The 16,514-nt window shown below is 43.2% G+C and overlaps 2 protein-coding genes across 5 annotated transcripts in view; one reads left to right on the top strand and one right to left on the bottom strand.

The window, feature by feature from the left end:
• The window catches only part of lrrc74b (leucine rich repeat containing 74B), a 78,580-nt gene extending 74,206 nt beyond the window's left edge, over positions 1-4,374 (bottom strand). For 3 of the 4 annotated variants that reach the window (XM_086012021.1, XM_086012023.1, XM_086012024.1), the window contains exons 1-2: positions 4,335-4,374; positions 2,004-2,245 (exon numbers count right to left, since the gene is read on the bottom strand). In XM_086012021.1, the coding sequence (XP_085868147.1) occupies positions 2,004-2,243 (240 nt within the window). In that variant the 5' untranslated portion in view covers positions 2,244-2,245; positions 4,335-4,374. Of the gene's footprint in view, positions 1-2,003; positions 3,291-4,334 lie in introns of those variants that run through there. The other variant, XM_086012022.1, reaches the window with a different exon arrangement.
• Positions 4,375-4,842: 468 nt separating this feature from the next.
• The window catches only part of chek2 (checkpoint kinase 2), a 45,915-nt gene continuing 34,243 nt past the window's right edge, over positions 4,843-16,514 (top strand). The window contains 3 exon segments of the mRNA XM_086012025.1: positions 4,843-5,784; positions 13,473-13,597; positions 14,825-14,972. Coding sequence (XP_085868151.1) covers positions 5,562-5,784; positions 13,473-13,597; positions 14,825-14,972 — 496 coding nt within the window. The 5' untranslated portion in view covers positions 4,843-5,561.

The raw sequence follows: 16,514 nt of genomic DNA, 5'->3' as shown, positions 1-16,514 counted from the left end.
CTTTGCACTCATGCACCCATCACTCACCTGAGCACTGACATCGCGACCCCTCCAACTCCTTCAACCCGACGGCCTGCCTGCTCTAACCTGGTGTGGTTTGGAGCCGTCGGGAAACCTACACGAAACCCCTCAAAATAGGGATTAGGCTAAAAACTGCCTGTAGTTAATTGGCACTAATCCTTTCCCGCCTGGTTTCGGCGGGACCCAGTGCGGGGCGGGTACCCGCCGCCCCTGAAAGTTGCGTGGAGCGGGGTTTTGGGCGGGATGGTGTCAGGACCCCCAAATTCGGGATTCCCCCCCCCCACACGCCTGAAACCCCGCCTGACGGCTCCACGAAAATCGACCCCATTGTGTTTGTGTTGAACTTGGAACACATGAGTCAGACGTCTGCTTTCAAACAGCAGAGGTGATTTAGAATTGAATGGAAGACCTTCGATAAGAATGGCATCAAATAAATACTACTGTCATATTTTTTTTTATGATAAGTTTTGAAACACCTATACAGCAGACAGGATTCTGAGAGTCAACAGCTAAATTGACAGTAAGAATAGAAAAGAATTCAACAAAGAATGACTAGAGATAATTAGCTTACATCAGCAGAAAACTTCAAAGGGTAAACCACTAAAAAAAGGTATAAAAATAGAGCTTTTCAGATGGAAAGTCAGAAGTCGCTGGAAAGGGCAAGCGATTCTCAACTTCAGAGGCATGCTCTGTAAGTTTTTAATTCTTTGAGTCTCGGGGATCAAAAAGGTACTCTTATTTGATTTTGGTGGATATTCTGGATTAGAAATAATAGAAATGTAAAAATGTATGAAGTTAAGATTTGAGAATAAGGATCTCTGAGAATAGGAAATGTAAGCTATTTGTATTTTGAACTGTTAAAGTTGCGATTGACTCAACAGCTGTTAACTGTATGTCGGCTCTTAAATAAATCTATATACTTTTAGAATTGTCTCAAGTAGTACTTCTGTATCAAACTCGCGAACTCAATTTCTGTACACTCTTCTGTGAGGAGTTGCAGAATTCTGGGGGGGGGGGGGGTTTCCGGACCCTCATAATATCCGGAAGGTTACAGTCTAGTTAAACTTATTAAAAGTGCTATCTGGAGGACAGTAACATCTTTACGCTGTTCCTTTCCTTTAGAGAGAGATAGCCTGGACCTTTAGACCCATTTAAGCGTCTTATAGAATTCGGCTATCTCTAACTTTAGTTGAAGGTGAATGTCTGGGGAATATGCCTGATTTGGGCTAGGACTAGTAATTATCCCTTCAATTTCTTCCTGGTGTCCTGGCCAATCTTTATCTCTTAGCCCACATCACTAAAAAAATTTTTAAAATCTGGTCATGTATTTCATTTAATTGCAGGACCTTGCTGTGCACTACATTTCATAGAATGGTACAGCACAGAAGGAAACCATTCAACCACATCGTGCCTGTGCCGGCTCTTTGAAAGAGCTATCTGGTTAGTCCCACTCCCCCTTTCTTTCCCCATAGCCCTACAAAATTTCCCCCTTAAAGTGTATATCCAATTCCCTTTTAAAAGGTACCTTTCAGGCAGGGCATACAACATCACAGTCTCAGAATAAGGGGTTGGCCATTTAGGACCGAGATGATCAGAAATTTATTCACTCAAAGGGTGCTCACTCATTGAGTATAGTCAAGGCTGAGAGCGATAGATTTTTGGATACTAAGGGATATGGGGATAGTGCAGGAAGGTGGAGTTGCGGTAGAAGATCAGCCATGATCTTATTGAATTGCAGAGCAGGCAAGAGGGGTCAAATGATCTAATCCTGCTCCTATTATCTTACGTTCAACCGAGGCCTCATCTGCCCTCTCAGGTGGACATTAAAGTAGTGCACTAGAAGTGTCAGCCTAGATTTCTGTGCGCAAGTCTCTGGGCTGGGTACTTCAACCCACAACCCTCTCACTCAGAGGCAAGGGTGCTACCAACTGAGCCACTGGCTCACAAATGACCCGTGCATACTAGTTTTCTATTGTACTTACTTTGAGGTCGACGCTGCCCCTGCTGCAGGAGTTGCAGGGCCTGTTGGGAGGCCTGCTGCTGATGCCCCCGAGGTACTGGGTGGCATTGGGGATGCTGCTGCTGATGCTGCCCACTTGGTGCTGGGTGATGGCAGCGGCAGCGGCGTCGTCGTCTTCAAAACTCTTCTCTTCCTGCGCCATTTGGTTGGCCAGAGGGAGCATCGCTTTACTTTGTTTGAGCACCTTCTCACTTAGCACCATGCCTTCGACAGACGGCAGAAAACAGTCCTGTCACAATTACTTTTTCATAGGATTACATAGGATATACAACACTGGGATTTTTCTGTGGCCTGGAGGAGTCCGTGTTCCATGTATATATCGAATGCGAGAGGTTGCAGCCCCATTTCCATTATTTGAAGGGGCTGCTCCTCGATTTTTGGCTGCACTTCAGTCCCACGCTCCTGATCTTTGGTCACCTGGTGCGAGGGGGAGTGGGCAGGTCGGGGGGACCTCCTCATGGGACTGCTCCTGGGCCTGGCCAAAGCGGCCGTTAACTGGTCCAGGCAGTGGGCGGTCGAGGGGGTCGTTCGGCTCGACTGCCCTGCCTCTCTTCCGCGGCCACATTCGCGCCCGGGTGGCCCTGGAGATGGAACACGCGGTGTCCGCCGGCACGTTCGAGGCCTTCCGCAACTGGTGGGCACCGCGGGGACTGGAGTGCATCATCACCCCCGGCAACCAAATTTCAATTAAATTTGATAAGTTTCATTTAATGTTTTAAGTTTAGCTACAGTCTATTTGTTTATGGGTTGCTCAAAAGAGTACACTTCACAATGTACTTCACTGACTGTAAAGCACTTTGGGACATCTGGTGGTCGTGAAAGGTGCAATATAAATGCAAGTCTTTCTTTTCTCCACAATTTGGAAACACTCTCTCTGCGTGTCTACCCTATCAAAAACTTTCATAATTTTAAAGACCTCGATTAGGTCACCCCTCAGCCTTCTCTTATCCAGCACAGCCTGTTCATCCTTTTCTGATAGGTATCTTCTTAGGCAGTCCCTCGGAACCGAGGATGACTTAACCTCTGGTTGTCATCGTTGTAAATCTGTTTTTTGCACCATCTCCTCCAGTGCCTTTAGATCCCTTGTTTTATAATATGGCGACCAGAATTGTATGGCAGTGCTCCAAGTGTGGTCGAACCAAGGTTCAATAAAGGTTTAGCACGTAGAAACATAGAAGATATGAGCAGGAGTAGGCCATTCGGCCCCTCGAGCCTGCTCCGCCATTCAATGAGATCATGGCTGATCATCCAAATTCAGTACCCTGTCCCTGCTTTCTCCCCATACCCCTTGATCCCTTTAACCTTAAGAAATATATCTAACTCCTTCTTGAACATATTTAATGAATTGGCCTCCACTGCCTTCTGTGGTAGAGAATTCCACAGGTTCACCACTCTCTGGGTGAAGTAATTCCTCCTCATTTCAGTCCTAAATGGCTTACCCCTTATCCTTAGACTGTGACCCCTGGTTCTGGACTCCCCCGCGATCGGGAACATCCTTCCTGCATCTAGTCTGTCTAGTCCTGTCAGAATTTTATAAGTTTCAATGAGATCCCCTCTCATTCTTCTAAACTCCAGCGAGTATAAGCCCAATCGACCCAATCTCTCCTCATACGTCATTCCTGCCATCCCAGGTATCAGTCAGGTGAATCTTCGCTGCACTCCCTCCATGGCAAGAACATCCTTCCTCAGATAAGGCGACCAAAACTGCACACAATACTCAAGATGTGGTTTCACCAAGGCCCTGTACAACTGCAGCAAGACATCCTTGTTCCTGTACTCAAACCCTCTCGCTACGAAGGCCAACATACCATTTGCCTTCTTAACCGCCTGCTGCACCTGCATGCTTACCTTCAGCGACTGGTGCACAAGAACGCCCAGGTCTCGTTGCACTTCCCCTTCTCCCAATCTATTGCCATTCAGATAATAATCTGCCTTCCTGTTTTTGCCACCAAAGTGGATAACCTCACATTTATCCACATTATACTGCATCTGCCATGCTTCTGCCCAATCACCCAACCTGTCCAAATCATCTTGGAGTTTCTCAGCATCCTCCTCACAGCACACACGCCCACCCAGCTTTGTGTCGTCTGCAAACTTGGAGATATTACATCTAGTTCCCTCGTCTAGATCATTTATATTGTGAATAGCACAATGCTCCAAGTGTGGTCGAACCAAGGTTCGAGAAAGGTTTAGCGCCACTGTCACTCCCGCCCTTCCACCTAAAAGTTATATTATTTGGTGGTGGGGGGCGGAAATCTGTCTGCAATTCCTTTTCCCCGGCACCTCAACTTACCTGGATGGTAGCTCCGTCGTCAGGCGCCCGATGATTGGCATCGGATTCAACCAATAGCAGCGCCAGGACGATGGGTCGGGAGGCTGCTGGCCAATCAGGATGGGTGGGCGGACTCCGCCGCAGCGCCCAGTTGGGTTGACCCGGCTTTGTTGCCATGGCGACCGCAAACATTTTTATATATATATATATGACCAAAATGCTTGTTTTATCCTCCCCCTCCCACTTCTTAATAACTTCTAATACTATCTTTCACTGTTTTAACGAGATATTAAACCAGATGTTTACCCGCATCAACTTTAAAAATAACTGTCAAGAACAAACCCCGAATTCTTCCCCAGAATGCCTCGCGGCAGCAGCCTCTAATTTTTTAAAATTGTTTAAATAAATTTTTCTGAAAAGTAAGGCGGCTTTTAACTGTTTACCATTCAGATTTTTTTTCTCTTCGTGCGCCGCGCGAAATTATAAATTATTGCGTTGGGAGAATGGGCAGCCGCGAGTGGGAGGGTCAAAGGTGAAAATTTGGCGCGGTGGCCGCGACTGCCAGAAAGGCGAAAGGACCAGAGGGAGAAGGGAGGGATTTAAATAGCTTTATGATAGTAATTTATCGTATATGTAGATAAAAAACATTAACATTGGATGTAAATACATTAATATCGATTAGTTATTGCGAAAATATAGGTTATATATGGTCTTGGAGGGGGTGGACATCTATCTCATCCTTCCATTACCCTGAAACACAGGCTTGTGTTGGCAGACAGAAAAATATTATTTTTGGGGAGGGTTGGTTTGTGCTTTTTGTCATTTCATTTAGAGCTGCCTATTTTTTTTGACCATGGAATTGCTGTAGGTTTACAGTTCCTGCATATTTGCCACTTGCAATTAATCTAATCTAATCTAATCCATGATTGCCTTTTACAGATAGGAGGGGGGTGGGATGGTCAGCAACCCAAGCTGCAATGGGTTGAGTTTTAACACCGGTTGGAGAGGTGATTTGAGTTTTAGCACCGATCCTTACTGCTTGGAGGGAGGTGACCATAAACCATGACAATTTTCACCGCCAATCTATAGTTTATAGAAGTCTGTGCCAAACTTTTAATTGTATTTAAAGTGGAGGTTTAAAAAACACTTTTTTTATTACCACGTTAGTGGACGATTTTCTTTTTTGTTTTATTCCCACTTTTTTCCTCAAATTCTGTTCTAATCGATCTGGTCGGGTATAAAGCAACAATGTCGAAAGAGAGTGCTACCGGTACATCCCAGTCCCAGTCTCAATCCCAGTCTGCCTCGTCCTCCAGCGCCACGGCTTCGAGTAGCCTTTCCTCCGCAGGCAGCGGCACTGTCATCCTGGACTCCATTCCTTCCCAGGATCTTGTGACCATCCCCGAAGCCGAGGAGCCGCCCAAGCCCTGGGGCCGCCTTTGGGCGCTTGCAAACGGATTTTGGAACTTTGGTAAACTTTTTTTTTCATATATAATTTTTTGCATATTGCAGAACTGTGCATCACTCTAGGAAAGTCTGGCATGTCGAAGTCTGGGACATGCATAAAATGCTTCAGGTACTCTTTGGGAGTTGTGCAAGCCTGTGACGCTTAAAACTTGATTTATATATTATTATACTGCATATATATTTTGAGCACTCAAAACTGTTGCGTTGACCTGGAGGTCGTCTTTTGGGCCCGAGTACAGTGGGTGAGCCTTTGAATTATTATTGAGTTCTACTTGTTGCTCACCCAACCTTTTTTGCATTGACACAAAAGTGGCAAAAAGTTAGCTATGCAACACCCCTGTTCGGGACACCTGCATGCTTACAAAATGCATCCATAAAGCACTGAAAATTTTTATAAACTAAATAAGTTAGAAGTTTAAATTCACTTTTGCAGTTATACTGTAACTGCTCTGAAGCTGATTCTTCTACCGGGCTATTTTTGCAGTTATTTTCACTTTTCACATTTGTCATTTTGATGTGAAATTGGCTGTTGCAAAAGAAAAAGTAAATCTTTCAAGTATTTAAAGAAACAGCTGCAGAATACCGTATTACATGCTTGCGTCACAAACCATAAATGTGATGAATGCAAAATTGGTAACATTGATTTACATGGGTACAATTACAATATAAAATCATGGTAAATGGCACTGCCCCATTGTAAATTGCTAATGTACCGTAGGAGCACTCCTGCTCCACCTTCATGCAAGTATTTTTTTTTAAACTTGCCTTGTAGATTAAGTCCCAACAAGTTGCCCCTTTTAAGGGCTGCCTATGTTAGGCTGCATGTAGACCTGGTTGTCCTGAGTGCAGTCAGCGCTGTCTCAAGGCAAACCATTCTTGCAGAGGAAGCCTCAAAACAGCTGTTGGGCCTTTGCTTTCATACTCAAAAAGCTTAATGCACTGCACATTATTATTTTTGGCCTTTACCAACATGTTGGGTGGTGCACTTCTGGCTCATAATGAGTCTGCAGTTCCCTCCCGCCATATTGGAGGCTTAGGAGGTCGTTCAGCACCCAAAAAACAGGTGCTGGACAGCCAAATTTCCAGGCCGCGCTCGCTCTTTCGGCTTCATGTTACACTATGTAATAGCTCAGTGCAACAAACTGCAATTGGTTGTGTGGCAAATGGTGCAAAGATTGAAGGGAAAGTAGGTTGTGGCAGTGGATGGGAGAATGGAATGTAATATGAAAACTCGGCTCAGTATTGACTTCTTGTATTGGGGAAGTTCTGCATTTTGCTGTTGTACAAAACGCATGAGGTTATTTGGATCTTGAAATCCTGTTTAGGAGTTTGGCTGTGGAATAGTGTGAGTGGATTGAATTCTGGGCATGGCTATAGAATAGCTTTTGAGCTGTGTATGTTGGCACAGCACGAATGGTAGATTAGAGTGACAACTAGTGTCTTTTCTGAGTTGAGAAAAATAACGCTGGAAGTCTGAAATTAAAAACATTAAGTGCTATAAGTGTGCAGCACGTCAGTCAGCATCTGAAAGAGAAAATAAAGTTGATTTTTCAAGAATAATCCTTCATATGGGCTATATGAACATAAGAAATAGAAGCAGGAGTCGGCCATTCAGCCCCTCGAGCCTGCTCCGCCATTCAATTAAGATCATGGCTGATCTTCCACCTCAACTCCATCTTCCCGCACTATCTCCATATCCCTTGATTCCCTTAATATCCAAAAATCTATTGATCCCTGTCTTGAATATACTCAACGACTGAGCCTCCACAGCCCTCTGCGGTAGAGAATTCCAAAGATTCAGAACCCTTTGAGTGAAGAAACTTTTCCTCATCTCCATTCTAAATGGCCGACCCCTTATCCTGAGACACTGACATCTAGTTCTATACTCTCCAGCCTGGGAAACATCCTCCCAGCATCTACCTTGTCGAGCCCTGTAAGAATTTTATACGTTTTCAATGAGATCACCTCTCATTCATTCTTCTAAAATTCTAGGTACTATAGGCCTAGTCTCCTCATAGGACAATTCCCCCACCCCACCCCAATTCCAGGAATCAGTTTGGTGAACCTTGGTTCCACTCCCTCTAAGGTAAGTATATCCTTCCTTAGGAAAGGAGACCAGTACTCCAGGTGTGGTCTCAAGGCTCTATATAATTGCAGTAAGACATCTTTACTCTTATACTCAAATCCTTTTGTAATAAAGGCCAACATACCATTTGCTTTGCTAATTGCTTGCTGTGCCTGCATGTTAACTTTCTGTGATTTGTGAACAAGGACACCAGGGTCCCTCTGAACAACAACATTTCCCAATCTGCTACCATTTATAAAAAAAAATATTCTGCTTTTTCTATTTTTCCTACCCAAGTGGATAACTTGACATTTCTCCACATTATATTCTGCCATGTTCTTGCCCATTCATTTAACCTGTCAATATCCCTTTGCAGGCTCTTTGCATCCTCCTCACAACTTGCCTTCCCACCTAGCTTTGTATCATCAGCAAACTTGGATACATTACATTCCATCCCCTTTCTTCTGAGCTCCCCGAAGGTAAATAACAAAAGCAAGTGGTGTGGTGACCAATGTTCCCTTTAATCTGCGCAGCGCTCTGCAGCTCCCGCACAGCCGGCTCACCTAAATAGGGAAAAAATGCGAAATAACAAAAAATGCTGGAAATACTCAGCAGGCCAGGCAGCATCTGTGGAGAGAGAGAAACCGAGTTAACGTTTCAGGTGTCCGGCATTTTCTGTTGTTGTTTCAGATTTCCAGCATCCGCAGTATTTTGCTGTTTTTTTAGGGGGGAAAAATGCGCATGTGTGGTATTTTGAAGGGGCCGCGCACCCAAAAGAAATGAAAGCGGACATTGGTAGTGACTAGGTGTTGCTGTGCTCTGGGCCAAGCAATTGCAAGCTCTAATGTCTGCAATAATGTAAATATTTTAGGAACACTTTTTTATGGTAATGCTTGAACAGAGTTGTACCTTGAAGGGTGTCGGATAAACATCTATGTGCAAGTTAAGTATGAAATGGCACTGTTGCTTTTTGTAATTTGTGATTTTTATTATTTTTGAATGGGGGGGTGGGGGGGGGAGAAGAAACATACTATATAGATCATATTGGAAGGAGGAGGTGGAGGTAAAGCATTCTGGTATGTTAAAGTTTTAGATTAGCAAGCCTGGGAAGTAATGAACTGTTCTTGACCTTGTGTTTTGGAAATGATCTTGACATTGTGTAACCGTTTCTGGTAATAAATGGCCATGTTTTATGTAGGCTGGTTTCAGAGGCACAAACCATTGACCCTTTCAACTTTTATTTAATGTCTTGTTTTCTTGTAGGAATTCTACAGGCAAATAAGACTTTTGTAAATTTTTTACAAAATATTTAATTGCCTGATCCTGTTTAATTGATCAGCCGTGATCTCATTAAATGGTGGAACAGGCTCAAGGGGCCGAATGGCCTACTCCTGCTCTTATCTTCTATGTTTCTATGTAATGGGACTTTCAGATTGAAGGACAGATGTGATCGTATGTTTTTTTAGAAACTGAAGTACCACCTTATCTCTGAATAAACAATGAGAGGTACCTAAAATCAACTTTCTTTTTAAGAGCAGTGACTTGTCAAAAATAGAATTTGTTTAGTGGATTCATTATGTAGAAAATAATTTATTAAAAAGCCACGCTTAATAAGGAGACTGGAAGTCTGTAATTCTTTTTAAGCTGACATCCTGATGCTTTGTTTCCTGTTTCAGTGCATGATATTTGATAGCCATCTGCTGTTCATTGACTGCTCGAAAACAAAATACCATGCAGTTCCTTCCTTCTGTTTTTTTAACTCCTTGTTGGAGTGGGGTCAGATCAGGACAATGCTAGTGATTTTAGCCCAATGCCCAGTTAAGAGTAAATACACAGAAATGTTCTCCCAAATCCTACCCGTTTAATCCACCTAGTGATAGTGATAGTTCATGTGAGAAAGTGTTCCAAACCTGGGTGATTTGTTGGGTCTGCTAATGTGTGTTTCTGTGAGCACCAGTCACCCTACAGCACCTCACTCAAGTGGCCTTTATTTGTCTGAGCCTTGAGGACAAACATTGACAAGCTACAGGAGAGTCTGATCTGTCCTCTACCAATGCCCACGCATGTGTGCTTCCAGCAGGAATATTGATCAGGAGTACAACCCCTGGCTGACTTGAGCCTCCCTTTTCCTGAGGTGCTCAGGCCTCTACCCCAGATCAACCAGTTCAGCATGGACTGCGGATTGGAACTGGGACCTTCCTGTATGCTTTAGCCATTCACTGGTTAAACTAGCTGAGCCATTGGAAGCTTATTTTATTCCATTTTAGGTCTATTTTTGGTCACAAGTGGCTGTCCTGTTGAATACTGACAGTTGGTATCCTTATTATTGATGTGTGAAGGCATTTTTGAAAGATTGCAAAATAATCATTCCATGTCTATGAAGTGAAGAGCAACAGTGAGGTGTTGGAATGTGTGTCAGTTTATATTACAGGAAACTCTTTGGTATCCGGCACCGACGTGTTGCCGGTTTATCAAAAATTCCGGATGACGGAGAGGGTTTTCTACCAAGACTATTTTTAACAAAGAAAAATAAAAAAATCAAGAAATGTGCAGTATACAGTAATTGGGTACTCACCTACAGAATTTGTGTTAAATGGATGGCGGAAGATGCTTGATTAAGTACAGTACTGCCAGTTGAGGGTAATGCAATGCAATGACTACCAGCAGCGTGGGAGACGCACAGTACCCCTGTAAAATGGCAGATCAGAAGAGACTACCGGCAGCGCGGGAGAGTCAGACTCCTGTTACAGGGGGATTGAGGTGTTCCGACTTCCGATAGCACCAAGAGGCCGAGTAGTGGCAGTTTGGAGAACTACCCCCACTGACTAACTCGACCACCGCGGGAGACTCGGACTAATTGCCGGTTATTGAGGTGTTGTTTTCAGAGCGAGAATTTTGCCGGTTAATAGAGAATTTTGGATATTTAGGTGCCGTTTAAACGAGAGTTTCCTGTATATGGAATTTGAATATTTTATTTTTATGTCATGGCCTTGGTGGTGGGACCAGGTGTTTTCTCTTGACTGCTAGCCTTGTATGTGTAATGTGTTTTGTTTTATAAGGGGGGGAAAAAGGAATTCATTGAGACTTTGGCCAGTGGATGGAGCTGTGCTTGATTAAATTTAGGTAGGGAACTGGCCAGTAGGAGCATGGCCAAGAAAAGGTTACAACAGTGGGTACGAGGTTTAGTGACACCATAGGGATACACTTGCACTTTGCTCAGGCACTGTTCCTCTCCCTTTCAAAACTGTTGTCCTCCCCTTCAAAAAAAAAAAAAAGTCCACCTGTGATCCATCCATTCTTCTCCAACATCCCCTTCCTTTCAAGAACTTGAATGTGTCATCTTCTCTAAACTCTGTTTCTCCCCCGTCTCTCCCTCAACTCCACCTTGTTCACACAAGATTACTCTGGTAAAATTCAGAAATCAAAGCCTCTTGACTGTGGCTATGGTACATTATCCTTCCTGCTGTCCTTGACTTCTCCAGTGTTTAACACTGACCATAGTGTCCTTCTCTACCACCTCTCCTGTGCCCAACTTCAGGTGACTCCCATGGTTCCTCTCCTTGGACCCACTCTTGCCTGTCCAGTGTAGCCAGCACATCTCCAGCAATGGATTCTCTTTCTGCTCCTGCACAGTCTCTTCAGAGTTCCCGAAGGATCTATCCTTAGTCCTTTCCTGTTCCTCATCTACATGCTGTCTTTTGTTGCATGGTCTGCAGCATTGGGGTCAACTTCCTTGTGTATACGAACAACATCAAGCTGTATTTCCCTTGACCCAACGACCATCTCTGTACTGTCAGACTGCCTGCCTGACAGGGTCATGAATGAGCTATAATTGCCTCCAATTCAGAAGCATTGTTTTTGGTCCAACCATAAACTCACTTGCCACTGATTCCATCCTGCTCCTAGGCCCTTGGTTTAGGCTGAAATGAAGCAGTTCATCTTGGTGTTTGACCCAACGATGAGCTTCAAAACCCATATTCTATCTATTACAAAAACTGCTTGTTTTCACCCAAGCAGTGTTGCACATCTCTGACCCCACTTAACTCCAACTGCTGCTGAATCCCTTATTTACACTTATCACCTCTGGACTTGCGTTTTCCAACACTTTCCTTGCTGGCCTGCCATCCCCCACCCTCTAAACTCTACTACCAATATCCTGTCCATTCATCCCTCATTCCCATTCTACTGGCCAACATTGTTTTACTGTACTCCAACACATTGACTTTAAAATGCTTGTCCTCTTCAAATCTCTCCACGCTGCTTTCGCAACCTCAATCAGCATGGTGTTCACTCCTGTGTTCTTCAGTTCTGTCTCTGGCCTTCCTCCCCTCTCCACCCCACCATTGGGCTCAGGGACTGCCTTCTGTCAGTCTTGGATCAGTGGCAGCACTCTCGCCTCTCTGTCCCACTCCAAAGACTGGAGCAAATAATCTAGGCTGACACTTCACTGCAGTGCTGAGGGGATGTTGCATTGTCGGAGGTGCCGTCTTTCAGATAAGACGTTAAATCGAGGCCCTGTCTGTACTCTCCAGTGAATGTAAAAGATCCCATGGCAGTATTTGAAGAAGAGCAGGGGAGTTCTCCTGGTGTTCTGGCCAATATTTATGCCAAAACTAACATCACAAACCGATTATCTGATCAATGACCTCATTGCTGTTTGTGGGCTCTTGCTGTGCTCAAATTGATGCTGTGTTTCCTACATTACAACAGTGACTACACTTCAAAAGTACTTCATTGGCTGTAAAGCGCTTTGGGATGTCCTGAGGTCGTGAAAGGCGCTGTAGAAATGCCTGTCCTTTTCCTTGCCTTGCCTTCCATACTTCCTGACATTCCCTTTCTACTTCTTCACCTCTTTAAATGCCTTCTTAAAACCCATCTCTTCTCCTGTCTTAACTCTCCCACAAGGCTCAGCATCTATTGCTTTTGTTTTCCCCTCTGTGGGATGGTTTTTCTACATTTAAAGCACTATATAAATTAAATTGCTGTTGTTTCTCTTTGTTGCAAACCATTCTGAAATGCTCCATTCCAACTGCACCACTGTGATGGGCTGCAGCTCTGCATCTCCACTTCCTCACATAGTGAGTTTCTGATCTTTTTTAAAAAAAAAAAAAAAAAAAAATTTTTAAATGCCATTCCAGGCAATTGTCAGGCACTTTTATCACAGGAAGGGGGAGAAACTGTAAATGATCAGTAGCTCGATGAAAACGTGCTTTTAATAGGTCCTTTACTTATTCTGTGGTTGCTGGGATACCTGTTTCCTAATTCCTTTGCTTTTGCTCACTGGCAAGCAAAGCAGAATGAATGCTGCGGAATGCCAGCTCCTGGGACTTCCTACTTTCATGAATGGAGGCCGAGAGATTTCTGGAGTAGCAGGTCTACTGAGCACTACAGGTGAAGGAAAGGTAGGCTGTCAGTGATCACATTGACCATCATTGTGCTAAAGCCAGTCATGTGGCATGGAATCTTCAAGTAAAGAAGATAACTGGTTATATTGCGGTTATCTTTAAAATGACACCGTATATCCCATTAAGTAAGACCTACCAAAATATACTTGGATGTATTTTCGAAGGGATTTTGAGAGCATTCGAGAGATGGATTCACCCAACCACATGTCTTTTCTGTCACAGATTGCTTACATAATGAATACTGGTTCGGGAGGGATAAGTCGTGCCACTATAGTTTCGATCACCCAGTATTGAAGAGGGATCAGCACTTCAAATCATACAGCAAGAAGCACTGCAGAATAATCAGAGTAAGTAACAGCAACTCCTCGTCTAGGACCCTAATGGAGCATTGAAGCTTTCTTTTCATGTTTTTGGTTGGGCAGGGTATGGATGTCGGTTCAAATGACACTTTGCCCATTTTGTTATTCCACATCTTGTAGTGAACATGGAAACTGGGAAACCTATTAGTATTTGATTTATTAGAACAAAACTGATTTTGACTGCCTTTTTTTAATGTATGTGCACACCAGGTAAGATTGTGCTCCGCTATGATGCCCTACACAGTTGCATAAACTGTCAGCATTTGCTATCTAGGCACACGGATAAAGATTGGCCAGCTGGTACCAGAGGGCTGCCAGTGCTGGTGAAACTACCCCAGCAAGGGCTAACTACTACTTGTCAATTTTCTCCCCTCGCCTCCAAGATGCTTTTTTCCCCCTTTTTAAAAAAAAAACAAACTTAGGATATTTAAAACAATAGTCACATTAGATTTATTGGAAATCCTTTTATCGCAATCTGATTAATTTTTTAATAATTCTCTTCCGTTTCCTGATATTTTGGGAAACATCCTGTCTTAAAGTGGGAATTAACAGGCCACGATGTCTTGGAAGTGTGGCTTCCCTCATTGCTCAGACTATGGTTTACTTGGTCCAGCCTTGTAGGTCAAGTTTAATATCTTGCTAAATTATGTAATTTTAAGGGGATGGGTGCCCCGGGTAAATGCCTCTTTTGTACCTCTCTTAAATGAAAGTTTGAACTTTTCTATGATTTTAACTGAAGCTGTTAATGTAATTTGTGATTTTTGTTTTGATAACAGTGCCCTCTTTGAGATATGGTTATAGTTTTTGTAATAGAAAGTTTGTAATGCATGGCAGTGTAATTGGAAATGCCAGCAATCAGTGTTTGCTTTTAAATTCCAAACTAAATTTAAAGATCAATTAATACAGCACCTTTTCCCCATTTAATGGTTCAGTTGTTGCCCTGCTTCCTTCCACCCCAGCTGTTGGTCATCTAGAATAACGAATGTAAAGATTAGCCGACATTAAGTGGCTAGAAACATGCAGCTGCAGTCAGTTTAGCCCACCCACGTACAAAATGACAAGCGTGGAATTGGGACAGGAGTGCCAGTCTGCTCATCAATTTGAACAAACCTTTATTTGAGATTAAGAAAATTCGAGGCAATTCCACCTCCTGCTGTGCCAAATTAAGATATACAGCTCCTTTTTTAAATTTTATTTTATGTGGTCTTTAATTAGGAAAAGGGTCCTGGAAGCACATTTGTAGTATATATTGAAGATCACAGTTCGAACGGTACCTTCCTAAACGGGGAGATCATTGGAAAAGATCGGAAATTACCATTGTACAACAATGCAGAAATAGCAATTAACCATGAATTGCACAAAGGTAAGATTGTGTTCTTCAAACCCTTGGCTGATGTTCCAATTCATTCAGTTGTTTTGTAGACCAGATTGAACATCAAACTTTGAAATGTATTCCAAATAAATCTCCAGTACTGGCTAGTTTGTGGCTTGGACTGGTGAATAATTTTACTTTTTACCTAATTAATGTGGCTTTTATCTTTTAAAGAGGTATTAAGAGGTGGGGGCACTTTTCGCCCACTGCTTAATGGAGCTCTAATTTTGGTTTGCTCTTCTGGACCAAGTACTAGTATGTTCACTAATGGTGCAATTCTAGTTGGGTCCTAATTTAAAATGAGCCTGTATCCTGTGGATAAGCAGTCTAGGGCCTACTCATGCCACACTTTTTGAATTCTCATTTTTTATTGGGGATCATGTCGCGCATGCACCTGATTGGCTCAAACAACAGCAAGAAACCACAATTGAGCACAGCAGATCTACTTACGGGCAAGTGGCTGCATAAACTAACAATTAAGAATCAGATGTCGGTAAAAGCTTTGCTTGATTGAAATGACCAGAAAGGAGAAGAAGAACCAATTGATTTGCTCAAAATATATCTTTGAAAATTAGTCTGGAGGCCTTATATTAGCTCCTTCTGAGTCCCCTTCTGTCCTCTTGGATGTAAAAGATCCCATGAAGAAAGAAGAGCACAGAAGCTTTCCTGGTGTTATCCCTCAACCAACATCACTAAACCAGTTTATTCAGCTCATTTGCTGTGTGCAAATTACCTGGCACATTTGTCTACATTACAACAGTGACTACACTTCAAAAGTACTTCATTGGCCGTGAAGCACTCTGGGACATCCTGAGGTCATGAAAGGCAATATATAAATCCAAGTTCGTTCATCGTGTTTGAAATCGCTTCTACAACATTTCCCTTCAGAGACTCGCGCCTCTTTTTAGGAGTCTGAGATTTAAGTTCATGGAGCTTCCTTTAATGAAGAGATTCAATCAAGTAGCAGACTAGAACTTCAGAGTATATGCAATGTCACTGAACGAACAATCTGGACAAAAGCTTCCACCGTACAACTTAAGGCTGTCTCCCTTATGAGTCCAATGAACACCACATTTTTGGAGCAGGTAGGTGTACAACACACCAAAATTTTGCAACAGTAACAGCATGCTGGGGATTGTTCTGTGGTACAGCAATAAAAAGGCAAAACAGTATATATTTTTTTTAAAAAAAAGATAAATTATGAACTTTTGAACTATATCTGGGGGAATACAGCAGGTAAAGCAATGCAACTATTACACACAATGGCTGGTATAATAACATAACATCATAATTGTGCAAACCTCCCAATATATTTTACAGAACAGGCCCTGCCATATTCTCTCGGGTTCAAGCCTGGGAATGTTTCTGCCATTTTAGCCTCTATAAAATTGCTGTTGCCAGATCATTGGAAACCAACCCTACTGCAATCTGTGCTTCAACTTGGCCTTTGTGCTTCCTGGCCCCCATCATGTTGCATTCCCTGCCTGACTGCTCCACTCCCTGGGCCTATGTTCCAGACTGAGCAATGCTGTG

The sequence above is a fragment of the Somniosus microcephalus genome, chromosome 19, assembly GCF_052327205.1.
Source record: "Somniosus microcephalus isolate GS21.2 chromosome 19, FLI_Smic_1.0, whole genome shotgun sequence".
In the NCBI taxonomy this organism is placed as follows: domain Eukaryota; kingdom Metazoa; phylum Chordata; class Chondrichthyes; order Squaliformes; family Somniosidae; genus Somniosus; species Somniosus microcephalus.
This window is presented reverse-complemented; position numbering and strand designations above follow the sequence as displayed.